Source organism: Capricornis sumatraensis, chromosome 5 (assembly GCF_032405125.1).
Source record: "Capricornis sumatraensis isolate serow.1 chromosome 5, serow.2, whole genome shotgun sequence".
Taxonomy (NCBI): Eukaryota; Metazoa; Chordata; class Mammalia; order Artiodactyla; family Bovidae; genus Capricornis; species Capricornis sumatraensis.
In genome coordinates this window covers 36,528,774-36,541,172 of record NC_091073.1, presented here as the reverse complement: position 1 = coordinate 36,541,172, position 12,399 = coordinate 36,528,774, and the positions used below count along the sequence as shown (strand labels likewise).

Here is a 12,399-nt window from a genome sequence, read left to right as displayed (position 1 = left end):
AACTACCTTCTCCATTGTGTGGTGAGGCACACTACAGTTCCTCTAGTGTGCTGTCTCCTTGGTTGCAATGAGTCGATAGATCTGTTGGATTACAGGTTTGTCCCTGGTAGTTTAAAATTAAAAGATTAGCCATTGTTCTTCCTCATATACTTTGGATTTTGAAGACAGTGGAATCTACAGAGCACTGAGAATAACTGGTGCAATCTAGTATATATATATTTTAAATTCGTTTCATTTCTTTTGGGAAAAAAAAAAAATTGTGGGAGAGTTACATGAACGTTTTCCTGAACTACTTTAGACTATATTATAGACTTGATGCCCCACCACCCAATTATTTCATTTCCTACAAACAAGGACATTCTACTTAACCACAATATAATAACCAAAATCAGGACATTAGTATTGCTGCATACTGCTAATCCTTAGATTCTTTTCATATTTTGCCTTAAAAATGTCCCAATAATGTCCTTTAAAAGACAAGGATGCAGTTCAAAATTATCATTGCCATACTCATATTTCTTCAGACTTCTTCATTCTGGAATATTTTCTCAGCCTCTCCTTGACTTTCACTACCTTGACTTACAGCTATTTTATAAAATTTCCTTAATGCAGACTTAAGTGTTTTGTTAATTAGATTATGCATCTTTGGCATCCATGGTCTTCACAATCCACCTGTCAAGTTGTGCACATCAGTCTGTCCCATTAATTATAATGTTCACTTTGATCACTTCAGGTGTTATCTGGCAAGCTGCTCCACTGTAAAATTACTCTTTTCCTCTCCGTTATTAATAACAAAAGGGAGAGACTTTGAAAGTATGTAAAACCTCATTCCTCACCAAACTTTTAATTCACTCATTTATTTATTCCTATCAGTATGGACTTAAAGAGTTTCCAATTTTATTCACTGGGTTATTCTTTGTTACTATCATTTATTTTCATGTGCAAATCATCTCATGCTTCTTTGAGCACTTCACTTTCTGGCCTAAAAGATGTTCCAGGGTCATCTGACACTTTCCCTGCTCTCCAAGGAGACCTGGGTCTTTTTTGGTGGTACTTAGAAGCCAAGATCTGAGCTCTTAAGTTTGTTCATTGCTTCTGTGATATCTTTGTTCCTAAATCCTTTCATGGGCATTGCTAGAGAATATATACTATAGACAGACACATTTATATCAACGCACATTTCGGTTTCTATATGTATGACTTCACACTTTGATAATCTCCAATTTCAATCCAAGATCACAGAATTCATTTTATTTCCCTTCTGTTGTTTTTTTTTTTTCCTCTTTCACAGTGAGAAACTTGGCTCCCAGTATTCTTAACATATCTGTTTTTGAGCAGTCCCCTTGTAATAACCAGTCTCTCTTTGTGGCCAATGACTTCTCATCCGTGCAGATGCCAGCATGTATAAGGACTTTGCTGGCATCAAAGACCTAAAATAATACCAGTTAGGATGAAGCTTTAAATGAGGGTGAGGGTGGAGAAGATAAAGTGCTGTGTGAGATGATGAGAGTCAAGGGCTGAGGAATGTAGAACTTATTAGTGCTAGGGGAGGAGCAAATGGAAATCAGGAGAGTGGGGCCATAGGAAGAAAACGTCTAATTTCAAGGTGACAGAATAAAAATACCTCTGCCTCCCTTTCTGCTTGAAAATATCTCAAAATAAGAGGGAAAACAAGCAAAAACTTTGTCTTTGACTATATTAGGAGATAACCATAATTTCAAACCACAATTTATGAAGACTGAATGTACATATAAGAGTACATAGTAAATTTCTTAGAGGAAGAGTCATATTCTTTTAAGGTGGATAACTGGTGTCCCCAAAGAAGGCTGAAAATTAAGAGACCTCAAGAATTAAGAACCACCATGTATTGCAAAAGGGCGAACTATTCACCCTACCTGATGGGAGATAGGTGTTTTTCTTGACAAAAATGTAAGAAGAGAGGCTTCAGAGTCAAGGATGTAAATACAGTGGGGCAAGTTATGGTACTGACAAAGAGGAACCAAAGTATGCCTGTTGAATGGTGCTTTTGCCTGAGCTCGGAAATCCTTCAGCCAGGAGGACAGTCTCTTCTTAGTTTGCGCCCCCACCCCCCCGAACCCTTGCAAAAGGTGGGAGTTTAAGTTTTATTTTCTGGAGAATCAGACATCCCAGAAAAGTATCTATGGATCTTTTACCAATCTCCAACAAAAATAGGCAGCCATTTCCTTATCATATGATGAAGTTCTCTTACACTTCAGCTCACACTTGTACACGAAAGTTCACAATTTTTTAACATCTCATTTTAAATATAAATGCACAGTCAAGGACCAGATATTTGAGGAGCGATTCCAACAGGAAAGATCAAAGCAATTGAAAAAGAAGTGAGAAGAAAGAGAAACACACCAATAGCGTAAGTAATGTTAAGGTGGCTCAGGTGATAAAGAATCTGCCTGCAATTCAGGAGACCTGGGTTTGATCCCTGGGTGGGAAAGATCCCCTGAATCTGGAGGAGGGCATGGCAACCCACTCCAGTATTCTTGCCTGGAGAATTCCATGGACAGAGGAGCCTGGTGGGCTATAGTCCATGGGTGTGCAAAGAGTCAGACACAAGTGAGTGACACACACAAACAAAAGCAAACTAAAATGTCCTAAGGACAACCTGAAACAAGACCAACATGCTGTAGAAAAGGACAATCATAAAAAGAAAAATGCTCTTGGAGATTAAACATGGATAGTGCTAACAAATTCAATGGGTGTTTGGAAGACAGGGAAATCCCCTTAAGAACTGAATAAACCAGATTTTGAATCCCATTTTACAGCTTTGTTATCAGAAGAGGCTAAAGCTCTGGAAAGTAAAAAAGCTTTCTAGTTAGTAAGAGTGACATTTCAACAGAAGTGTATTTCTGCTGGTTTTTAAAAATGGCTCCTTTTCATGACTAAATTTTTCAGGTTTTTCAAAGCTAGGTCACAATTGTAATTAATGTTTTTGATAGCAACAACTTTTTTCTCAAGACATTAAAATTTCATGTTCACACTGTGATTTTCAAAAGTATAAACTGAATTGTTATGTCATCTAAGTAGTATCACTGCAAAAAATACAATATTAACATTAACATGTCTACTAAAAAGAAAATAGAGCACTTTATAGGATAGGAATTTTGGGTGGGAGAGCAATAGAAAATATATTTACTGACATATTATGCTCATTATCCTGATATCAACAATATCATAGACTATTTCCAGGACAGAAAACAGACAATAATTAGAATTACTAAGATTACTAAGGAAAAACACACACACACTTCATTATAACCTACATCAGAGCTATCTGCATACTTATCATAGTGTATTCTAGTCAGCAGATATAGCCTAAAGAAATGAGTAATCTATTTAAAATACCTTGAACAGTTGTATATTCCATATGGGAAATTATTTAAGTAATATTAAGTAACTACATAATCAAATTGATATGACAAATCAATATTCTACCCTCAAAAATATTACACATTTTTCCCAACAGAGAGCAAAGGTCAAAACCCAACATAAAATTATTCAGAATAACAAAATCTAGAAAAAGAAAGATTAATGGTTACCTAGGGATGGGGTCCTTTGGAAGATAGAACTGGGTTGAGTAATGTCTCCCTAAAATTCTAAAATGAGACCTTATTTTGGAGACAGTCATTAGTTAAGATAAAGAAGTGTGTGATTCATGTTGAGGTTTGACAGAAAACAACAAAATTCTGTAAAGCAATTATCCGTCAATTAAATAAATTAATTTAAAAAATATAAAGAGGTGCATGCGTGTATGCTAAGTGTATGCTAAGTTGCTTCAGTCATGTCCGACTCTTTGCAAGCCACCAGGCTCCTCTGTCCATGGGATTCTCCAGGAGAGAATACTGGAATGGGTTGCCATGCCCTCCACCAGTGAGGAGGGTGAGCTAAATCCAATGACTTTCAACAGTACCAGAAAACAGACAGAGACACACACGGGCGAAGTCCATGTGAAGCCAGGAGCAATGACTGGAGTGATGCAGTTGTAAGTCAACAAATTCCTGGCTTGCCAGCAGCCACTGGAAGCTGCTGGAGAGGCAGGAGAAGTTCTTCCCTCAGAAACTCCAGAAGGAATCAACCCTTTCAATACCTCGGTTTAGGATTTCTGGCCTCCCAAACTGTGAAAGAGTAAGTTTCTGTTGTTTTAAGCAATGAAGTTTATGGTAACTTGTTATAGGAGCCATTAGGAAGTAATACAGGGAAAATAAGTATAGGGTTTCTTTTTATGGTGAAGAAAGTGTTCCATAATTAGGGTGATGGTTGCATAACTCTGTACATATATTTAAGATCAATGAGTGGTACACTTTAAACAAGTGAACTGTATGACACATAAATTAATAGAACTATAATGTACATAAAACCTTACATAAATGGAAATATATCTGCCATAATCTTTTATAATTCCCTTTTCATTTAAACATTTTTAGGTCTTAAGATTATAATCCTCATATAAAGAATAAAAATTTAAAAAGAAACACTGCTTCACAAGTTAAAAACTACCTAACACATTTAAAGTGAAGAATGAACTTAGCAGTCTACTTGAAGTTTAAAAATATTTAATATTATCAGGTTTAAAAACATTGATGGTGACAGCTTTACATGGCTCATTCCATACATTTCATAATGTAAAAGGGCAAAACATTACTAGGAAAGAAATGAACAGTTGGGTTTGTAAAAGATTTACTGATCACATATAAGTAATTAATATAACAAATATGTAACTCAATTACAAAACTTTTAGAGACAACTGGGTCAAATTTGCTGATATGCTAAGGAAAAGAAATTATATACCTTTTTAATCTATAAGAAGTTCAAATTCAACATTGACAGTGTATAACTATCAGTGATATTCTAGTGACCTAGAATTTGCTATAAGTAGCTTTCTTTTGCTAGGTAATATTAACAGAGTGAGCACTGAAGAGGTATAATTCTTTTTTAATCCCTGGGTTAAAAAAGTGATGTAAATTAATGATGGGTGCTAAGCTTGACATTTTGTGTTAAAAAGATGGAATTATTTAATTGTACTGAATATATTTCATGAGGAGTTGATTACATTTTAACTCCCAAAATGTATTTATGAGATTTTATGAGATATAGGTGTATGCTTTGACTCACTCTGGCTTGCTTTTAAAATGGAATACATTTGGCACTAAATGGAACAAATGAAGACTAGCAAAATTATGAGACTAAGCTGCTCCATCAGAACTATCTTTGACTTACAATTCATACTATTTCTTAGTTTTTGACTGAAGAGAAACAGACATAACTACATAGCACTTCTATGATGTATGAAAATAGAATCTAGAGCTAACCTGAGACTGCTTCAATCATGAGTCAGTCCCCCATTCTGCCATAATCATACTTACAAATGTGAAATTCATTTAAGAATTCATATTTTCACCAAGTGCTTATAATTTTACAAGTTTTCTTGCTAGATTTGTTCTTGGTTATATGGCCAGCTGAAATACGGTCTTTCAATTGAGGAAGGAAATCATAGAAAATCTATTTTACATGAATCTTACTTTACTTGAAAATTCCTTGGGGGAGAAAAGAAAAACAACACACCAAACTAAAACTTTGTGACTGCACTCTTGGAACAAAGCACGGGTGGCCATAGTTATGAGTCTCCAATGAATCTTGAAGTTCACTCAGCTTTTCATGTTTCAAGGGTTTCTTCATTTGCTCCGCAAGTGTCAACAACACAGATTAAACAACTTGTTACTGGAAAAGCTCGGACTTTGGAGTTGGCGACCCATTTGTCTGTTTCAGTATTATATTCAAGGATGTTTCCTAGTCGACCCACACCTTGAAAACCAGCCAAGACGTAAACTATAGAGCCGACTGCTGCACACTTCACTGTTACTCCCTTCCATGGCATTGGTGAGACCATCTTCCATTCGTTTAACTTAATATCATAATATTCCACATTGTCCAGACCACCTTCAAAAGAAGAAAACATGAACAACTATGTGAACAATTCTACCATCTCTTAAAGTAATAATAAAAGTTGTAGCAATTTTACAATGAATCCTTACATATCTACTATCTAAATTCTTATTCTGACTTTAACGCAATAGGAATTTAACTTAATTTTTTATCATTTTAGAACCATAAATACTTAAAATTTATTCTATAAAACTAAAAATGTTCTATCTGCTGTGGAAAAACTAAAAAGGAAAGCACTCAATGAAGTCTCTTTCTGATTAAGTTTGATTATAATTACCCAAATGTTCTTTTTCCTTCTACCATGTATCTGTCAGCAGTTTATGAAAAATAGCAATGGAAAGAGACAGAAGAAGGAAAAGAAGTCATTTCATTGTTATTCTTAAATATTGAAGGTACTGACTAAAATGAGCTTTGTGGAATCTATCTGTAGATTCAGTCCAAATTCTCCATTTTTAAAAGCAATTTCTTGGACTTCCTTGGTGACTCAGTGGTAAAGAATCTGTCTGCCAGTGCAGGAGACATGGATTTGATCCTTGATCCAGGAAGACCCCACATGCTGCAGAGCAACTAAGCCTGTGTGCCACGACTACTGAGCCTGAGCTCTAGAGCTCAGGAGCTACAGTCACTGAACCCACATGCTCTAGCGCCTGTGCTCCGTGACAAGAGAAGCCTGCACACCGTAACTAGCAACTAGCTCCCACTCGCCACACTAGAGAAAAGGCTGCACATCAATGAAGACCAAGCACAGCCAAAAATAGATAAATACAATTATTTTTTTTAAGCAGTAATTAAAGATTCTTTCAGTTCAGTTCAGTCGTTCAGTCGTGTCCGACTCTCTGCGACCCCATGAATCGCAGCACGCCAGGCTTCCCTGTCCATCACCAACTCCCGGAGTTCACTCAGATTCACGTCCATCGAGTCCGTGATGCCATCCAGCCATCTCATCCTCTGTCATCCCCTTCTCCTCCTGCCCCCAATCCCTCCCAGCATCAGAGTCTTTTTCCAATGAGTCAACTCTTCGCATGAGGTGGCCAAAGTACTGGAGTTTCAGCTTTAGCATCATTCCTTCCAAAGAAATCCCAGGGCTGATCTTCAGAATGGACTGGTTGGATCTCCTTGCAGTCCAAGGGATTCTCAAGAGTCTTCTCCAACACCACACTTCAAACGCATCAATTCTTAAGCACTCAGCCTTCTTCACAGTCCAACTCTCACATCCATACATGACCACTGGAAAAACCATAGCCTTGACTAGACGGACCTTAGTCGGCAAAGTAATGTCTCTGCTTTTGAATATACTATCTAGGTTGGTCATAACTTTTCTTCCAAGGAGTAAGCATCTTTTAATTTCATGGCTGCAGTCACCATCTGCAGTGATTTTGGAGCCCAGAAAAGTAAAGTCTGACACTGTTTCCACTGTTTCCCCATCTATTTCCCATGAAGTGATGGGACCTACATTATTTATAAAAATTAAAATATCAAATCTAATCAATTAGAAGAGTAATACTGATATGTTCACGAAGTGTTTAAAAATGTTTAGGAAACAGTGCCATTCAGAGCCTGGATAGAAGACCTAAAAGTTACATTTAAAAGTTTTAAATGTTGTATTAAAGTTCAAATATTCCTGTCACTCAACAGTTCTTAAGCTAGTGTGATGCCATTCCCCAGAGGGTATTTGGAAATAGACAAAAGCCATCTGAGACTGTCACAATGACTGCTGGCTACTACCTACATTCACGGACAGGAATGTTAAATGTATTATGAAGTTTCATAAAATGTTAGTTCCAGAAACTATAAAAATAAATCTAATGATGTATGTAATTAATGCTTGTATCAAGATCTCAAGAAACATTTTTATAAGTTAGGATAAGGAAACATCAGCAAATTGACTGATAATGTTCAACAGTGAATAAACATCACATACCTAAGCCATTCTGACCACCCACAGCAAATATCTTGTCTTTTACAAATACCAGCCCATGATTCTTTCTGGCTTCAATCATTGGACACAGCTCAGTCCACCTGAAAAAAATTAAGGAAAGTGTTTAGTATACTTGTTTACAAGAAGTAAAAGGACTTATATGAATTTACAGGAAAGGTCTGTTATCCCAAGTAAGTGCTCAGTTACAGCTCACATACGTGTATACACACACAAATATGCACATCTGAAAAGCTAGAAAACAAAAGTTAACTGGTTTTGAGTGATTTACAGGTGGGGTAAAAAGATTTTCTTCTTTCAACTCCAAAATAATATGGGAAGTAGAGGCTATCTGGAGACTACTGTCATGTTTTTGGAAGAAACCCACTTCTATAGTTCACAATAACTTGTAAAACAGAAACAAACAAGAAAAGGAAGATGTGTAAGGAAATATAAGGCATTAATACTGTCATATGTAGTTTTAATTAATATTTACATAAGTAAGTAAAACACAAATTTATCATGGGCCTCTAGCAATCAGCAAATCATCCTATGTGTTACTATTCACACATCCATCTTTAAATATACACTTAGAACTTTTAGGCAGCTCTAGTAACTAAAGTACTACTATCATTCTGTCACATTTAATAACTTATTAGCACACTGCTGTCTTCACAGGCTCTATTATAAAGAATGAGATAGAGAATATAATGTGGACCCACGTCAGAGAATAATTCACAGGTAGCTTTACACACACCATTTTGTTACTTTTTTTTATGAGATTCAATCTCTCTCTTTGCCTAAACTCCCAGACATATAACTGACACCTGTGATTGTGCAGGTGGTGCTCTTAACGGGTGATATAAATCGAAAGGCTCCAGACAACCACCAAAAAAAAAAGGGGGGTGGAATCTGGCATGAGTATAACTCTCTAATATGGTTATTTATAACTCTTCTTTTTAGAGCATAATGAACTCTGAAATATCAACAACTCTTGTAGCCTTATATTTACATACTTCTGGTTTATTTATTAAAAAAATAAATTTTTCTGACAGTCACTACTCTCATTTTCTGAGCATTTGGTTAAAGACCTCCCATTTTTCAGGATAAACACACAGGGCCCCCCAGGGGAAAAGGTCAGTGTACAACTCAGAAGTGGGAGAGCCCGTACTCGACCTCTGACAGGCTCTGCACTCAGTGAGCTGTCAAAGTGCATTAAACAGAGTATCTGACTGGGAAAAATTCAATACACATACCCCTTTCTTCTTTATGATATAAGAGAATTTACACTAGCTTTTCACTTAGGAAAATTTAGGGAATTTAAATGTAATAGAAAATGTACGGAATTCAAATTTAATACATAAGCTTAATACATAAGTTGTGTAAATTTAAAAATATTCCCCAAACTGATTATATTCACCTAGTTTTTTTAAAAAATATTGATGTTGTAGATTCCTTTATACATTTCCTCCGCTACTATGAACAAGAATATATTGATTTACGCTGATACTGCCTAAATACAGACCTCAAAATTTAGAAGCCTGGAGTTTATATGGTATGGGTTCTACTTTTAAGACCTTTTAAAGAAATTAAACAATAATTAGGCAGCAGAGTGAATGAGATTACAGTTTTCCATCCTGTATGCTTTCTGAGTATAGAATTTATGGGAGGCAAAGTAGAGACTGATAGAGGAGGGAGGACCATCTGTATACACCCTGCTCCTACTGTTTAGGACAAGAGGGGCTGGATAGCTGGATAGCTAACTGGCTGGATGGATGATAGGATTAGGATAAGGGGTATCCCCAGTGATCCCTGGCCAGTACAAAGGTACATTTTTAAAAAACATTGAGAAGTATTAAGTTTGATAATCTCAAGAGATTTCCTAGTCTCAACACTTTAGCAAAATATAAGTTTTAAGATAGAAGTGCCAGTCGCTCAGTTGTGTCCGACTCTTTGTGACCCCTTCTCCAGGGGATCTTCCCAAACTAGGGATCAAACCTGGTTATCTTACATTGCAGGCAGATTCTTTACTGTCTGAGCTACTAAGGAAGCCCCAAGTTTCAAGATAAGCTTCTTTCAATTCTGTTCCTAACGTGGAAGACTAGTAGAGCAAAAAATGAGAAAAGAACGACTGCAACTGCACTTTTTTCTGGGAAAAGAGTTAATGGTTTTGCTTCCTTAAATCCTTCAAAAGTAGGTGGGAAGCACAAACAGCTGCAAATGACAATCATATTTTATAATTAAATGTTTACTCTTAACTTAAAAAAAGCAATAGCTAGAGTAGAAGACTTGTATGTTCTGTAGCCTGGCAGTATTTTCTAAATACAAACCTTGAGCACAAGAGTTTTGGTGCAGTTCTTTGGCATAACATTTAAGTTGAACATATTCACCCAATAACTTTTTCTGATAAAGGGAGAATAATCCTTTCAGATGAACAAGTGGGTTTTCTTATTAAAGGTCTATGTATGTTTCTGATTATTAATAAAAGGTCTGACTGGAGTATCATCTGTGTTCATTTTCTCATTAGTCAATTACACTATACTTACCAGCACTCCCACTATTCAGTAACTAGTGCATTTCCTTTGGCTGTACTCGATGGGTTCCATCATTAACAAGATCAGAAAAACTGGTTAACCATTTATTTCTTTATATTTTGCTTTTTAAAAAGGAGTTTACTTCTCAGTTGATTAAGAATAATTTTATTTAATATATGTGAATCCAAACATACCCTAGTCAGCACAAATTACCAAAAAAAAAAGACATTATATTTAGGGCTATCATTCATTTAAGCTAGAACCAATATATAATATTTATAATTAAAGGCAAATTTACCACTGATTATACATTGTTTTTCCCTCTCTACACTTACTGATATCTCAAAAAAAAAAAAAAAGCCTTTTGAATCTGATGAATCAGTCATACTTGCTCATCCTCAAGGATTTATTTATTGCACAAGCAGGAAAGAAAGAGGGGCTCCCACAAGATACAAGGTCAAGCCATTTCTTAAGGTGTGGAGGAAGGGTCCAACCTATACATGTGCCCCTGAACCTAGCACATTCTAAAGTGTATGTATTAATACACTCAATATAAGAACAAAATCCTTCTGTTGGGTTCCTTCTGCCTTTTAAGATTTTCTTCCTTGGAGCTTAAAGAATACAGTTAATAGTGAAGTAAGATTTTTAAATTGATGATACATACGTTTCTGTGGCAGGATCATAGACTTCACACGAATTCAAGACACGCCCAGAAACGTTGTTCCCTAAACTTCCACCACAAACATAGATCAGGCCGTTGGCTTCCACCATCCCATGGCTGCAGCGCTGAGTCAGCATGCTGGGCTTCGTGTGCCAGCTCTCAGTTCTCGTATCGTAGCACTCAAATAAATACAGAGCTGAGTTTCCTGTAAAAGAAAAGGACCCCATCTTGATTAGCTTAGTGTGTGTATGTGTGTGTGTGTGGGGGGGGGTGGTGAGGGGAGCTTGGAGTGAGCTGACTGAGGAACTGAATCATTAATTCCTAAAGGAAAGATTTGAAGGTTGTAGAGTCTTTTCTATTCTCAAGTAACAGCAGCCAAACATAGAAACAGTTTAAGAAAAAAGCTATCCTTGTTTGTATAGACCTTGGGAAATATTCAAAAAAGGATCTGTCGGAGATCCTTGGTGATTGGTAATTACCAATTGGTAATCGGTAAATTGGTAATTAAACTTTCAGAAAAGAAACTGGTTTGATTTCAAAAGATTTTCAAATTAAGAAACGTTATGTATGTCTTCCAGCCCAGTCATGCATGATAGGAATTAACTCAACCTCAAATGTTTCTATAGAGGAGAAAAACAGCTGTTTACAGATGGCAAATCCATACCTTAAATTATAAAACTGCTATTTGAGAGTATCCTAAGGATTGTCATGTGATGTTCTGGAATAGCCACTGCATCACTAACAAAACTATTCTTCCTCACTGTTATCAGCTGTGTCGAGAATACTGTTGTATAAGCAGGCTCTGAAATCATGCCAGGCCATTCTTAAGTATACACTCATAGCACTGTTGTATGTTTCTGGTGTTCTTTGATTATACATTTTAATGGTAAAACACGCTCGTCCTGTGTTACAACTTCTGTACATTACAGGAGCTCAGTAAATTTTTTTTTTTTTAAGAAATGATACTATTAAAGGTCAAGTGTGTTTTTCTTTCCCAAGAAAAGAAGAAGTTAGAACTTAATGAAATTATTGCTCATCTCCAAGTTTTCTCGACTTTCCTAATGTTTAAAAACAATAGCACCCTTGTAATTCTCTATCAAAACCAAAGCCTACAAAGAGCAAAGAATACCAAATGGAAGAAGTAATATGACTAACAATAACTTCTTTTTAACTTTTCAAACATTTCCAATCTAGTAGATTCAGTCAGTTGACACAAAGGAAATACACAGTATATAGTAGATACAAAAAAAAGTTACTATTTAAGTAGAGTAAATGATGAAGAAATGAAGTTATCTACTATACTTTCTACAAAA

The 12,399-nt window shown here is 36.0% G+C and overlaps 1 protein-coding gene across 1 annotated transcript in view; it reads right to left on the bottom strand.

Moving 5' to 3' along the window:
• Positions 1-4,816: 4,816 nt before the first annotated feature.
• The window catches only part of KLHL7 (kelch like family member 7), a 53,893-nt gene continuing 46,310 nt past the window's right edge, over positions 4,817-12,399 (bottom strand). Inside the window, exons 9-11 of the mRNA XM_068972986.1 lie at positions 11,090-11,291; positions 7,898-7,995; positions 4,817-5,970 (exon numbers count right to left, since the gene is read on the bottom strand). Of these exons, the coding sequence (XP_068829087.1) occupies positions 5,687-5,970; positions 7,898-7,995; positions 11,090-11,291 (584 nt within the window). The 3' untranslated portion in view covers positions 4,817-5,686. The remainder of the gene's footprint in view (positions 5,971-7,897; positions 7,996-11,089; positions 11,292-12,399) is intronic.